This window comes from Bos indicus, chromosome 16, assembly GCF_029378745.1.
Source record: "Bos indicus isolate NIAB-ARS_2022 breed Sahiwal x Tharparkar chromosome 16, NIAB-ARS_B.indTharparkar_mat_pri_1.0, whole genome shotgun sequence".
Lineage (NCBI taxonomy): Eukaryota > Metazoa > Chordata > Mammalia > Artiodactyla > Bovidae > Bos > Bos indicus.
Genome location: NC_091775.1, coordinates 20,323,123 through 20,338,069, shown reverse-complemented (window position 1 = coordinate 20,338,069; position 14,947 = coordinate 20,323,123). Strand labels below are relative to the sequence as shown.

The window sequence follows — 14,947 nt, the reverse complement described above, 5'->3', positions numbered from 1 at the left end:
TGAAATGAATCCAGTTCACTATATTAAGACATATTTGTGAGAAAGGGAAAAGATTTCTTATAGTATTTAAAACTGGATATATGTTTGCATATTATGCACTGAATACTTAGAATTATTGTTCAGTTCAGTTCAGTTCAGTTCAGTCGCTCAGTCATGTCCGACTCTTCACAACCCCATGAATCGCAGCACACCAGGCCTCCCTGTCCATCACCAACTCCCGGAGTTCACCCAGACTCACGTCCATCAAGTCAGTGATGCCATCCAGCCATCTCATCCTCTGTCATCCCCTTCTCCTCCTGCCCCCAGTCCCTCCCAGCATCAGAGTCTTTTCCAATGAATCAACTCTTCGCATGAGGTGGCCAAAGTACTGGAGTTTCAGCTTTAACATCATTCCTTCCAAAGAAATCCCAGGGCTGATCTCCTTCAGAATGGACTGGTTGGATCTCCTTGCAGACCAAGGGACTCTCAAGAGTCTTCTCCAACACCACAGTTCAAAAGCATCAATTCTTCAGCACTCAGCCTTCTTCACAGTCCAACTCTCACATCCATACTTGTTAGGAGTCACTAAAGAAAAAGTACTCCATTTTTTAACTGCTGTATTTTTTATTGTCTCAAAAAGTTGGCTATAGTCTTCCCATTTTTATTAGATTAATTTCAATTTGGAAATACTTGATCAGATGATATTTTATTGACTAGTAACGACTTATGGTTCTCATTTAAATGTTTTATGTTCATTCACATAATAAACTGACTTCACTTAGAGAAGTGGTGAAAGTGAAAGCTTTCAAAAAATTCAGAATAGCATCTATTTAACATGTCTAATATTTTCCAAATAGAAAGAACAAACTGCACCAGGTTTGACACCAGACTTAACCGCAGAATTATTCTCTTAATATTGGTGGGGGAAACATCTTAAACTATCATCAAAAAAATAGTATGCTGAGTTCTCCTAAGTATGAAGAAAATTTGGCATAGTGAGGCTATCTGTTATGTATTGGAATGTGTCACCAATAAGTGTGATTTCTGATGGAGAGAACTATTAATGCTTCAGATTGTTGCCAAACATAATATGAAGAACCACTTACTCAGACACCTGATCTTTAGAATGCAGCATCGTTGGTAACAATTTTAACGCTAACTAAGTACACTTTGATGAGACAGCATTTAATAAAATGCTCATTAATTTCATCATTAGCAAGGGTATGCTAAGAAGTAAGCCAGTTTCTTATGTTACGCCCAATTAGCATCCCATGCTAGTAATCCCATTAGTATTGTTGAATTCACTAATGGAAAAACTAATGGGCATGCTACCAGGGCACATTAATTGGGCACGACACCAGTTCTGGTTTTAATTATTAAACTACGATAATGAAATGTGTGTTTGTAAAATATTAAAATGTTGAAATTGGGTGGAAGAAAATAAAAGAATATGTAGAAAGAAAGAGTTATATGGGAAGTCAACTTATAAAGATTTGAGAACTTATCAAAATGCTCATATTTCTAGCTGATTGAGTTGCCTATAAAAGTTGGGGTATTGTCCATGTGGGAAGCAAACCCTCCCCTACTCATGGGAAATTAAAAGCTCTTTTTTGGTAATATGAAATCCTGTATGTCATACATGTTGTCATCCTCTGTATGAGGCCTGACAGGAGCCAATTAAATGCATAGAATGGACAGGGTATGTTGCTGAAGCTATTTTAGAGAAATATAAACAAATGTTTTATTGACAATGGTGTGATTAATACTGTACTTTTGTGATATTAAACCATCACCATATTACATCAGATAATTGTCAGTTTTATCAGTTTTGAAAACCAGTATAGCAAAATAATTAGAATATGATGAAACATTCCAAGTAATTTAAACATTTATTTTGTAATATTTTATCCAATCTTTTTTTTGGTTTTGTTTTTAAAATATTGTATTGATTGAAGTTAATTATTTCTAAGGGCCTTCTCCTGTGGTTCAGCTGGTAAAGAACCTGCCTGCCAATGCAGGAGGCACAAGAGACACGGGTTTGTTCCCTGGTTTGGGAAGATCCCCTGGAGAAGGAAACGGTAACCCACTCCAGTATTCTTACAGTCCCATGGGGTTGCAAAGAGTTGGACGTGACTGAAGACGCTCAAAGAAAGAAAGCAAAAATTGTTTTCCTTTTGAAGGTTTAGAGTAATTTCCTGTTTTTTTTTTTTTTTTCCTTTAATCATAGTAGTTTTAAATGATGATGGTGAAAGTGAAAAGTGAAAGTGAAGTCACTCCATCATGTCCGACTCTTTGCCACCCCGTGGATGGTAACCTACCAGGCTCCACGGTCCATGGGATTTTCCAGGCAAGAATACTGGAGTGGGCTGCCATTTCCTTCTTCAGGGGATCTTCCCAACCTAGGGATCGAACCTGGGTCTCCTGCATTGCAAACAGATGCTTTACCATCTGAGCCACTAGGGAAGCCCAAATGACGATGGTAACAAAGTTGAAATATCTTTTACTTAGTCTTATGTGTTCACTAACATTAAAAAACGCACCATTGTGCTAACCATGATATACGTGGCCCCAAAGTGTTAAGATGAAAGAGATCTCTTCTCTTTATTTTCTTATCCTCACTTCCTCTGAGCTAATCTCTAAATACCTGCCATTTCCTGATTTTATCCATTTAGGAACTCATTTTTAACTCTGATACTATTACCTTAAGCAAAAGTGCAAATGCTTGATTTTAGACTACAAATCACTGAGTACTAAGTTTAACCACAATACTTATGTTAAAGGTATTAGCAACTAGTTTTTTTTAATTTAAACTTTTTATTTTATATTGGTGTATAGCCAGTTTACAATGTTGTGATAGTTTTGGGTAGACAGCAAAGGGACGCACCCATACATGTACATCTGTCTATTCTCCTCCAAACTTCCCTCACCCCATGCTGCCACCTCACAAGGGGCAGAGCTCCACGTGCTGTACAGTAGGTCCTTGGTTATCATTTTTAAGTACAGCAGTGTGTACATACCTGTCCCAGACTCCCTAACTATCCCTTCCCCTCATGCTTCCCCCCTGGCAACAATAAATTCATTCTCTAAGTCTGTGAGTCTGTTTTGTAAATAAGCTCATTGGTATCATTTCTTTTTAGATTCTACACATAAGGGATATTGTGATATTTTTCTTTTTCCATCTTTCTTCACTCAATATGATAACCTCTAGTAACTAATTTTTAAAGTGAATCTAATTCCTTCTTGGTATTCATCGTGTAGTGAAGGTAAAAGAAACTAACTTGCCACACATTTTACTATCTTTAGAGCAGAATCATTTTAATGGTACTATATTAGTTTCAAAGTCTTGTCTTTTTCATATTTCTGGCCCCAAATTTAAAATATTAGAATAGAAAATTCATTACCTTTTGTTTGAGTATAGTTACTTATGTTTGAGTATAGTTACTCAAAATCCAAGTGTACTTATAAGAGATTTTCATTCTGAAGAGTTCTTTTCAGATTTGAGCCTCATGGTAATGCAGAAATACATCAGAGAAATGCCAGAATGATGTATCAACTTTAACTTTGAATTCTGTTTGAAATGTGTACATGCTTGCCTCAGGATTGTGTTGAAATTTATAAATTGGTTTCTAACAAATATACATGTATGAGTAACATGTATATACAGATGCTTCCTCCTTGGAAGAAAAGCTGTGACCAACCTAGATAGCATGTTAAAAAGCAGAGATGTTACTTTGCCAACAAAGGTCCATCTAGTCAAAGCTTTGGTTTTTCCAGTAGTCATGTACGGATGTGAGAGTTGGACCATAAAGAAAACTGAGCACTGAAGAATTAATGCTTTTGAACTGTGGTGTTGGAGAAGACTCTGGAGAGTCCCTTGGGCTACAAGGAGATCAAACCAGTCAATCCTAAAGGAAATCAGCCCTGCATATTCATCGGAAGGACTGATGCTGAAGGTTAAACTCCAGTACTTTGGCCACCTGATGCAAAGAACTGACTCATTTTAAAAGACCCTGATGCTGGGAAAGATTGAAGGCAGGAGGAGAAGGGGGCGACAGAGGATGAGATGGTTGGATGGCGTCACCAACTCGATGGACATGAGTTTGAGCAAGCTCAGGGAATTGGTGATGGACAGGGAAGCCTGGCATGCTGTAGTCCATGGGGTCGCAGAGTCAGATGTGACTGAATGAATGAACTGACTGAATATGTATATTTACTCGCTGATTTTTTTTCACTCATTCATTCCCTTAAGGGGTCTGCAGTGGAAGTTACCACAACTAATGATGATGGTAAACAATATAGTGATGGCAAATGGCATGAGATAATTGCTATTAGGCATCAAGGTTTGGGCCAAATCACACTTGATGGGCTGTTCACAGGTAAGATCTTCCTTGACAAATATAAATGCCTCTATTGCTATGCTGATGTTGCCATACTCCTCTGTGCTTTTATTTCTTCATCCCTTTTTTCACCTGTTTATCCCTTCTTCATCTAAATTGCTGTTGATTTTGCTTTTGAGGTGTTCTTAAATGATGAAATCTTGGCAACTATTTTCTCCTCTATGCAGGGTTCAATAAAACAAAAATAAGAGCAAAGTCATCAGTATCAACTTTGTGTTATTTTCAGGTCTTTACAGTTTGCAAAGGCTCTTACTTAGTTTTGCTTTACTTTTACTTGCAATGAGGGGAGTCATTGGAGAATTTTGAAAGGAGGATGACATGATATGACTTCTTTCTTTAAAATTAACACTCTGGGTACTCTTTGAGGGGTAAATTTTAAGGGGAACAAAGATGGAAGTATGGACCTAAGACAAATAGATGTTTCTCTAGCAAAGATGGGTTTATTCAGAATCAGCAAAGAATTTCAGTTCAGAGTCTGCAATCTTTTTTACATATTTTTTATTTATTTTTTTATTGAAATATAATTGGTTTACAGAGTTTTGTTGTTTTCTATCAAACCTCAACATGAATCAGCCATAGATATACATATATCCCCTCCCTTGTGAACCTCCCTCCCCATCCCACCTCTCTAGGTTATTCAGAGCCCCTGTTTGAGTTTCTGAGCCATACAGCAAATTCCCATTGGCTATCTATTCTATGTATGGTAATTAAGTTTCCATGTTACTCTTTCCATACATCTCACCCTCTGCTCTCTTCTCCCCATGTCCATACATCCATTCTCTATGTCTGTTCCTCCATTGCTGCCCTGTAAATAAATTCTTAACTACCATTTTTCTATATTCAATATATATGTGTTAGAATATGATATTTATCTTTCTCTTTCTGACTCACTTCACTCTGTATAATAGGTTCTAAGTTCATCCACCTCATCAGAACTGACTCAAATGTGTTCCTTTTTTGGCTGAGTAATATCCCATTGTGTATATGTACCACAACTTCTTTATCCATTCATCTGTTGATGGGCATCTAAGTTGCAATCTTGGTGCCATATATAGCTCCCACACAGCAATGGAAGATAAACTCTTTTATAGAGTGGAAAAGGAAGTTTGAAGAGCTGTAGTAAACAAGCATGAGTCTTTTCATTGGCCAAGTCATTGCCAAGAAAGAAGAGTCTTCTTCCTGATAGACTCATCACATGAGAGCTCCTCTTTCTGGCCTTCCAGATCTATTTAATTGAGGTTTCTTTTTGTTATTTTTTTATATTTCCCCTCCCTTGATCAGGATTTCTCTTTCAGAGTACCATTGATCAAGAGTCAGGTTTTCTAGTTTCAATGGCTTTTTTCCCCTTAACTTCAGGAACTACCTTTCCTGGGTATGGTATCTCACATCAGAGCGGAATAGCACAGAATGGGAAATTACTGAGTTCATATTTGAGTAGCAAGGGGGAGTAGGAGGGATAACTCTCAGACTGTTTGTATCTATAGTCCCTGTTCTGTATTATCAAGATCAAGGACACTGAAGACGATCTGAAGCATTATGTCATCACCGATGTTTAGCAATAAATTTCCAACAGACTTGGTTCAACCATCTTCAGGAAGTTGCCTCATCAGATGTCGTCTGCTTCAGTTATGGGAAATAATTACTTTAATATCACCAGATTATTTGAGGTTCCTTCAGAATTTGGAGAGTCTAGGAATCTATTCCTTGGACTCTCGTGGCACAAGCCTTGCTTAGCAATACCTGATGAGGCTTCTCTCGTGAGGTTGAAGAAAGTTCTTCTGGAGGTATCTTTTCTAATAGATAAAATATTCAGGTTGGAAAGTCTTCATCTCTTGAGAGCACAGTATAAAAAGATTGCTCTACCAAAACATGGTTATTTTTAATAGGAGAAATTTGGCCTTCAAATTATTGGAATATCTCTCCTTTTTCAGTTGGAGGCCAAAAAAGCAGGAACCAAATGTGCTGGGTGTCCTGCAACTGTTTCAAAGGGTGAGAATTTTTGAGTTCCAAAAAGTGTGGATCTGAGATTTAGAGAGGCCAATAGCAATGCTTTGGGCCAAAGTACTTGTAGGACCTCTACTGATTTTGCCAGTTGAGTATTAATAATGCCATTACTGTGATCAGCTGAACCGCAGGACTGAGAGTGGTAAGCACAATGAAAATGTTGTAAAACTGCCAAACAGCACAGATTTGTTGAAGTACTTGGACAGTAAAATAGATTCCTCAATCACTATTAAGTGTGTCTAGATCTAAGTATAGCCCTTGTTCTGATATCAGTTGCCCTAAATATCAAACCTGGTTTTGGGCAAACTGCAATATTTCTTTGGTGACCTTATGTCCCTTTAAGGCTAACAGCTTTAGTAAATGGTTGCTGTCTTCCTGTGAGCAGGCTTAAGAAGATCAAAGAGGCAAATCATTCACACATGCAACAGAGTAGACCTATAGGGAACTTTATATCATCTAGATCAACCTTTGGGTTTTACAAGAAATAAGAAGGGCTCAGTAAAACCCTGAAGCATTACTGTCCAGGTGAATTGTTTTTCTTCCCAAGTAGAGGTAAAAAGATGCTGGTTAGTTCATCAAGTGGAATACTGAAGAATTCACTGAATAAATCAATTGCAGTAAAGAATTTGCTTCCAGTAGGAATAGATGTTAGAATATCTGAAGGTTAGGAACATCAGGGTATCAGGGAGCAACAATGTTGAGGTCCTGGACAATCCTCCACTCTGCCCTTAAGTTTTCTCACAGATGAAATAGCATCATTACAGGAACTAGTATGCAGATAATAAAGCCTCGAGCTTTGTAATCTTCTATTATAGACTTTATGCCTTGAAGGGCTTCTATACGTATAGGGTATTGATTAACTCTGGGAAGAGATTTTGAAGGATCTACTTGAATCTAGATGGGAGCAGGCATGCTGTGAATTTTGCCAATGTCAGTTGGAAATTTTGCCCATAAGGATGGTGGAGACTGATTCAGTAGGGACAAACGATCAGTGTTTCCAAAACCATCTCTAGGACTGTCAAAGACAGAACAAATAAAGATGGCAAAGGGTTATTTAATTCAACTGGCTGTTTATTTTGATGACTACTCTGAAATTCCGGAGAAGGCAATGGCACCCCACTCCAGTACTTTTGCCTAGAAAATCCCATGGATGGAGGAGCCTGCTAGGCTGCAGTCCATGGGGTCGCCAGAGTTGGACACGACTGAGCAACTTCACTTTCACTTTTCACTTTCATGCGTTGGAGAAGGAAATGGCAACTCACTCCAGTGTTCTTGCCTGGAGAATCCCAGGGACGGAGGAGCCTGGTGGGCTGCCATCTATGGGGTCGCACAGAGTCGGACATGACTGAAGCAACTTAGCAGCAACAGCAGCAGCACTCTGAAATTCAAGAAATATTTCTCCCTTTTGGAACACTAGCAATAGTAGTTGTCCCTAATAAATGGGTAGGGACAGAGGAACTAAGGAAAAAAAGGCATGTATCTCTCAAAGGGCCTAAAGGAAAGGGAATAGGTCCCAGAGACAAGAACCTCTTTAGATTTGTTAGACATCCTCACTATTTGAACTGTTTTAGGACTCGGAGGCAGAGGGTTCTTTACAGTCGCGAGGTAATTATAGCCCAGAGTATATGAGTGGTGTCAGGACTAGAAGAAATTCAACCCCAATCTTAAGAAACATTTCCCTAAGCTGATTAAGATGGAGGATTAGGAGGAGCCCCTGTAGTTCCTCAGAGGCCATTGGTGAGTAGTGGGAGGACGCTGGAAAGGTTTTTATAAAATTTTATTAGAGATAACTACACTCATTGGTTATGTATTGTCTATGACTGCTTGAGGCTGTATGGTCTACAGACTAAAATACATACTACCTGGCTCTTTCCAGAAGAGTTTTGCTAAACCCTAATATAGAGCATGACTGTGAGGTTTGGGACTTGAGCAACTGGAAGAATGTAACTGGCATAACTAGGGTGGGCAAGCTAGTTGGAGAAGTAGATTCAGAGAGAAATGTCCAGAGTTTGGTTTGAACATGTTAAGTGTTAGGTACCTATGAGCCATCCAAGTGGAAATATCATGCCGAGTCCTGGATCCCAGTACATTTAGAGAGGATTTCAGGATTAGAGATAAAAAAGGGGAGTTACCAGTTCAGGATGTATTTAAAGCCACAGTCCCAGATATAAGTAGGGATAATTAGAGTGGTTTGGGCTCTGGGGAAAAAAAAATGCCATTCTCACAAAGAATGATGGAGTTAGTTAGGAATTTCTAACTTTTCTAAATTTCTAACATTTCTCTCTGAATCTGCTTCTCCAACTAGCTTGCCCACCCTAGTTATGCCAGTTACATTCTTCCAGTTGCTCAAGTCCCATATCTTGCAGTCGTGCTCTACATTAGGGCTTAGCAAAACTCTTCTGGAAAGAACCAGGTAGCATGTATTTTAACCGGAGATTTGCATTTGTATGCAGCACATGGAGGGACCCAGGCCCTTTCAGAGTTCTCACAGTTCTCCCTCTTCATCCTTTTAGAGGACTTATGGTGTTTATGTGGGTGGTAAAGAGATCTTGGAACAGAGGAGGTCTGGGTTATTCTAACATCAAGATGTTGGGATGATAATTAAGAACCAGTGAAGAAAAGTAGCCAATAGCAGAGAACCAAGAGGGAAGTGCATCCCGAAGCACAAGGAAGGGTTTAATCATTTGGTAAATTTGTAGAATAGATTGTCCTGCTGAAGTTCTCATCTGCTTTTCCATCCACAGGCTCTTCAGCCACCACGAATGGTGGTACTGTTATTGGAGAGAACACAGGAGTGTTTGTGGGTGGGCTGCCACAGGGTTACACCATTCTCAGAAAGGATTCTGGTGAGTTTGGGGAAAGTATAGAATTTATATGTTGTCTCCATAATTGGGGCTCCCCTGGTGGCTCAGCGGTAAAGAATCCTCCTGCAATTTAGGAGATGTGGGTTCCATCTGTGGGTCAGGAAGATCCTCTAGGGAAGGAAATGGCAACCTGTTCAGTAGTCTTGCCTGAGAAATCCCATGGACAGAGGAGCCTGGCAGGCTACAGTCTATAGGGTTGTAAAAAGTCAGACATGACTTAGTGAATGAACACCACCACAATTTAGTGTAGAATCAAACTATATCATGTTAAAGTATGGATAATTATATTATTTTCTACCTCATGCTGTATTTCCTACATCACTATGTCAAAAATTTCCTTTAGATCTCTTATTTTCTAGAGGAACCATGTATTACTTATATTTAAATTCTTAGAAACCAGTTCTTGATATATCAAAGAAGGTAATTAAACTTTTGCTGAAATAAATTATACTAATTTAAGTCAAAGTTTTATAATTTGGGGGTCAAAGGTATGAAAAACTTTGAATTTTGGAGAGGGATATATTTAAATCCTTGACTTATTATAGTTACCTCCTCAGAAATACCTGTAGAGAGTGGAGAGTTTTCATTTGGTCACTCTAGACTGGTGGTGAAGTCTCCTGAAAGCATTCATGCACGCATGCATGCACACACACACACACACACACACACACTGAAAGGGAGAGTTATCTTCCCATCAAGCATGCTTCTTAGGTGACAGTAGTGGTAAAGAATCTGCCTGCCAATGTAGGAGATGCAAGAGACACAGGTTCGATCCCTGGTTTGGGGAGATACCCTAGAGTGGAAAATGTCAACCCACTCCAGCATTCTTGCCTGGACAATTCCATGGACATAGGAGTCTAGCAGACTACATTCCATGGGGTCGCAAAGAGCTGGACACAACTGAGCCACTCACATACACACACATACTCACATACACACATGCTTCTTGGCTCTGGTACATGCAGGAACCAGGAGGAGAGCATACCCCAGTACCAACTACCCCTCTTGTAGAGGACATCATTCCATTATAAATAAATCCTTTGACATTGTGCATATAACTTGACTTTGTGAAACACTGATCACTGGTAAATACCTTCCCTAGGTTCAGGTCGTGAACTCAAAAGCTGAGAATTCAGCTTTGCACTGACTTGTAAGGACATAGCCGTATGAAATGCAACCTCAGCTTCAGGTGCCTTCTTGCCCTCTCAACTTTTTTTTTTTTTTTTTGCTCTTTAATTCTATTATCTGCTCACTTTTTCTCTTTCCCAACCCCTTATGACCACCCTATTTACTGTGTTCATAAGCCCCACACTTACTTGGTCTGGGGAGTTCAAAAAGTAAGTGTAACATTATATTAATGCCTAAAAATTGGTGGCTCAGATGGAAAAGAATCTGCCTGCAATATGAGAGACCTACGTTCCATTCCTGGGTTGGGAAGATGCCCTGGAGAAGGCAATGGCTACCCACTCCAGTATTCTTGACTGGAGTATCCCCAGGGACAGAACAGCCTGGTGGGCTATAGTCAATGTGGTCACAAAGAGTTGGACACGACTGAGTGACTAAGCACACACATTGCTTTACTTGTATAACAGACTGGGTTCATAATGCTGAAGGTACTAAATTATAAAATATGGATTGTGTAGATGGACTTGCTTTAAATCTTGCTTTTAAAATGTGTTATTGCACTTTTATTTTTAAGACCAGAAGCAGATGAAATCTTCTTGTTAATTCAAGAGGCAATGATCTTGCTATTACTGTAAAACCAAGGTTTTTGTGCAAACATCTCTTTCTCCAGATAAGATGACTCTTAAACTAGAGCATAGCATACCAATTATTAGCACTTACCATAGCTTCTGGCAATGGCACCCCACTCCAGTACTCTTGCCTGGAAAATCCCATGGACGGAGGAGCCTGGTAGGCTGCAGTCCATGGGGTCACTGAGAGTCGGACACGACTAGGCGACTTCACTTTCACTTTTCACTTTCATGCATTGGAGAAGGAAATGGCAACCCACTCCAGTGTTCTTGCCTGGAGAATCCCAGGGACGGGGGAGCCTGGTAGGATACCGTCTATGGGGTCACACAGAGTCGGACACAACTGAAGTGACTTAGCATAGCATAGCATAGCATAGCTTTTGGCATGGGTGTTTATGTGAGTTATTAAGAAGTTTGTTGGAAGAAGGCAGTGAGTCCTATAGCCTCTTTCTTTTACTTTAATGGCACATCAAATTAATTGCATGAAAAAAATTTCTCACAGTACATATTTCTTGATATCTATCAACCCCTGCAGACATAGTCCAAAAGGGTTTTGTGGGCTGTCTCAAGGATGTGTATTTCATGAAGAATTATAATCCCTCTGCTACTTGGGAGCATCTGGTTTGGCAGAGTTCTGAAGAGCAAACCAATGTGCATAACGACTGGGAGGGATGCCCCACTTCACTCCAAGAGGGAGCCCAGTTTCTAGGGACAGGTAAGCGTCTAAAACAGACATTGGTCATTGCTTAACTTGTATGTTCTATCTTGGTATAATTTAGTCTCCCCAATCTGATTATTTTGACCTCATATGAACCTGCTGTCACAGAAACACCTAGTTATGCCATGATGCCCATACACATATTTTCAATGTCTGAATATATAATATAAAATTGTAAGATTCATAACTACATATTCATGTGTAAGATCTCTGACAGTTTTGAGTTTACATATGATAGTGACACTAATGTCCATTTGTAAGTCCACTGTTTTACTTAGAATATAGTTTTACTTAGATGTTTCAAAGGAATTTTGTTTTGTCAGGCTAATCTGTATATTTGTTGCATCCCATTATACAGACCAGTAGTTTTCCTAAGAGTAAAATTTCAGCTATGTCATGGGGTAAGTAGGTCCTTAAGGGAGAGCTAGAGAATATAACCATCATCATTGCCATTGCTCCAAAGGCTGTGGAGAAGGGGAGGTGAAGTGTCCCCAGCATAACCCCAACCTACAGTCTCTGTCTACCAGCCACTCAGGGTAAGGATTGGAAGGGAACATGGTAGCTTGACCAAACATGGCTTGTTTTTCAGTAACAGCCCACTATTGCCTGCTACGTTTATGGCTAAATTAGTTAGATATTAAGTTCGTTAAACTATCTTCAGAATAGAAAGTTAAATAATATCATACTTTGTATACTTTTTCATTGTTTTTTCTCACCACTGTCATTTGTCAGATTTTCTCTTATGTCAATGCAACTTATTGTTAATAGTTACATATTAGTAACACAGTAATAGTCTTAATTGTACATGGATCACTGCCTTTTCATGGCAAAGGGGCTTGTATAACTCAACGAAGCTATGAGCCATGCCATGCAGGGTCACCCAAGTCGGACGGGTCATAGTGAAGAGTTCTGACAAAATGTGATCCACTAGAGGAGGGAATGGTAAACCACTCCAGTATATTTGCCATGAGAACCTCTGGAACTGTATAAAAAGACAAAAAAAAAAAAAAAGAAAGAAAAAGAAAATATGACACCAAAAGATGAGCCTCCTGGGTTGGAGGTTGTCCAATATGCTATTTGGAAAGAGCAGAGGACAATTACTAATAGCTCCAGAAAGAATGAAGCAGCTGGGCCGAAGCAGAAACGATGCTCACTTGTGGATGTGTCTGTGATGAAACTAAAATCCAATGCTGTACAGAACAGTGCTGCATAGGAACCTCGAATGTTAGGACCATGAATCAAGGTAAATTGGATGTGATCAAGCAGGAAATGGGCTTCCCTGGTGAATCAACGGGTAAAGAATCCACCTGTAATTCGGGAGACCTGGGATCGATCCCTGGGTTCAGAAGATCCCCTGGAGAAGATCCCCTGGAGAATGGCTACCCACTCCAGTATTCTGGCCTGGAGAATTCCATGGACAGTATAGTCCATGGGGTCACAAGGAGTCAGACACGACTGAGCAACTCTCACTTCACTTCACTTCAAGCAGGAGATGGCAAGAATAAACATCAACATCTTAGGAATCAGTGAACTAAAATGGATGTGAATGGGTGAATTTAATTCAGATGGCCATTATATCTTCCATTGTAGGCAAGAATCCATAGAGGAAATAGAGTAGCCCTCATAATCAACAAAAGAGTCTGAAATGCAGTACTTGGGTGCAACCTCAGAAAAGACAGAATGATTGCAGTTCGTTTCCATGGCAAGCCATTCAGCATCACAGTAATCCAAGTCTGTGCCTCAACACCAATGCCGAAGAAGCTGAAGTTGATCAGTTCTATGAAGACCTAAAAGACCTCTTAGAACTAACACCAAAAAAAGATATCCTGTTCATCATAAGGGATTGGAATGCAAAAGTAGGAAGTTAAGAGATACTTGGAGTAATGGGCAGGTTTGGCCTTGGACTACAAAATGAAGCAGGGTAAAGGCTAACATAAATGCACCAAAATAATGCACTGATCATAGCAAACACTTTTTTTCAACAACACAAGAGACAGGTTTACCCATGGACATCACCAAATAGTCAATACTGAAATCAGATTGATTGCATTCTTTGTAGCCAAAGATGGAGAAGCTGTATACAGTCAACAGAAACAAGACCTGGAGCTGACTGTGGCTCACATCAGCAGCTTATCATAGCAAAATTCAGGCTTAAAATAAAGTGGGGGAAATGACTAGACCAGTTGGGTAAGACTTAAATCCCCTATGAATACAGTGGAGGTGACAAACAGATTTAAGGGATTAGATCTAGTAAACAGAGTGCCTGAAGAACTATGGGCAGAGGTTCGTAATATTGTATGCTGCTGCTGCTAAGTCTCTTCAGTCGTGTCCAACTCTGTGCGACCCCATAGACGGCAGCCCACCAGGCTCCCCCGTCTCTGGGATTCTCCAGGCAAGAACACTGGAGTGCGTTGCCATTTCCTTCTCCAATGCAGGAAAGTGAAAAGTGAAAGGGAAGTCGCTCAGTTGTGTCTGACTCTTAGCGACCCCATGGACTGCAGCCTACCAGGCTCCTCCATCCATGGGATTTTCCAGGCAAGAGTACTGGAGTGGGTTGCCATTGCCTTCTCCAAATATTGAATAGGAGGCAGCAAACAAACCATCCCAAAGAAAAAGAAATGCAGGAAGGCAAAATGGTTGTCTAAGGAGGCTTTACAAATAGCTGAGGAAAGAGAAGTGAAAAGAAAGGGAGAAAGGGAAAGGTACACCCTACTAAATGCAGAGTTCCAGAGAATAGCAAAGAGAGACAAGAAGGCCTTCTTCAGTGAAAAATTCAAAGAAATGGAGAGAAACAGCAAAAGAGAAAGACTAGAGATCTCTCCAAGAAAATTGGAATTATCAAAGGAACATTTCATCCAAAGATGGGCACAATAAAGGATAGAAATGGTAAAGACCTAATAGAAGCAGAAGAGATCAAGAAGAGATGGCAAGAATAAACAAAACAACTGTACAAAAAAGATCTTAAGGACCCGGATAACCTCAATGGTGTGGTTCCTCACCCAGAGCCCAACATTCTGGAGTGTGAAGTCAAGAGGGCCTTAGGAAGCACTGCTGCCAATAAAGCTAGTGGAGGTGATGGAATTCCAGAAGAGCTAATTAAAATCCTAAAAGATGATGCTATTAAAGTGTTGCTCTCAGTATGTCAGCAAATTTGGAAAACCCCACACTGGCCACAATACTGGAAAAGGTCAGTCATTTTCCCAGTTCCCAAGAAAGGCAGTACTAACGAAT

General features: G+C 39.8%; 1 protein-coding gene across 1 annotated transcript in view; it reads left to right on the top strand.

Moving 5' to 3' along the window:
* LOC139176525 (usherin-like) overlaps positions 1–10,972 on the top strand; it is a 137,750-nt gene extending 126,778 nt beyond the window's left edge. Inside the window, exons 6-8 of the mRNA XM_070768845.1 lie at positions 4,229–4,355; positions 9,125–9,226; positions 10,944–10,972. Coding sequence (XP_070624946.1) covers positions 4,229–4,355; positions 9,125–9,226; positions 10,944–10,972 — 258 coding nt within the window. The remainder of the gene's footprint in view (positions 1–4,228; positions 4,356–9,124; positions 9,227–10,943) is intronic.
* Positions 10,973–14,947: the final 3,975 nt, after the last annotated feature.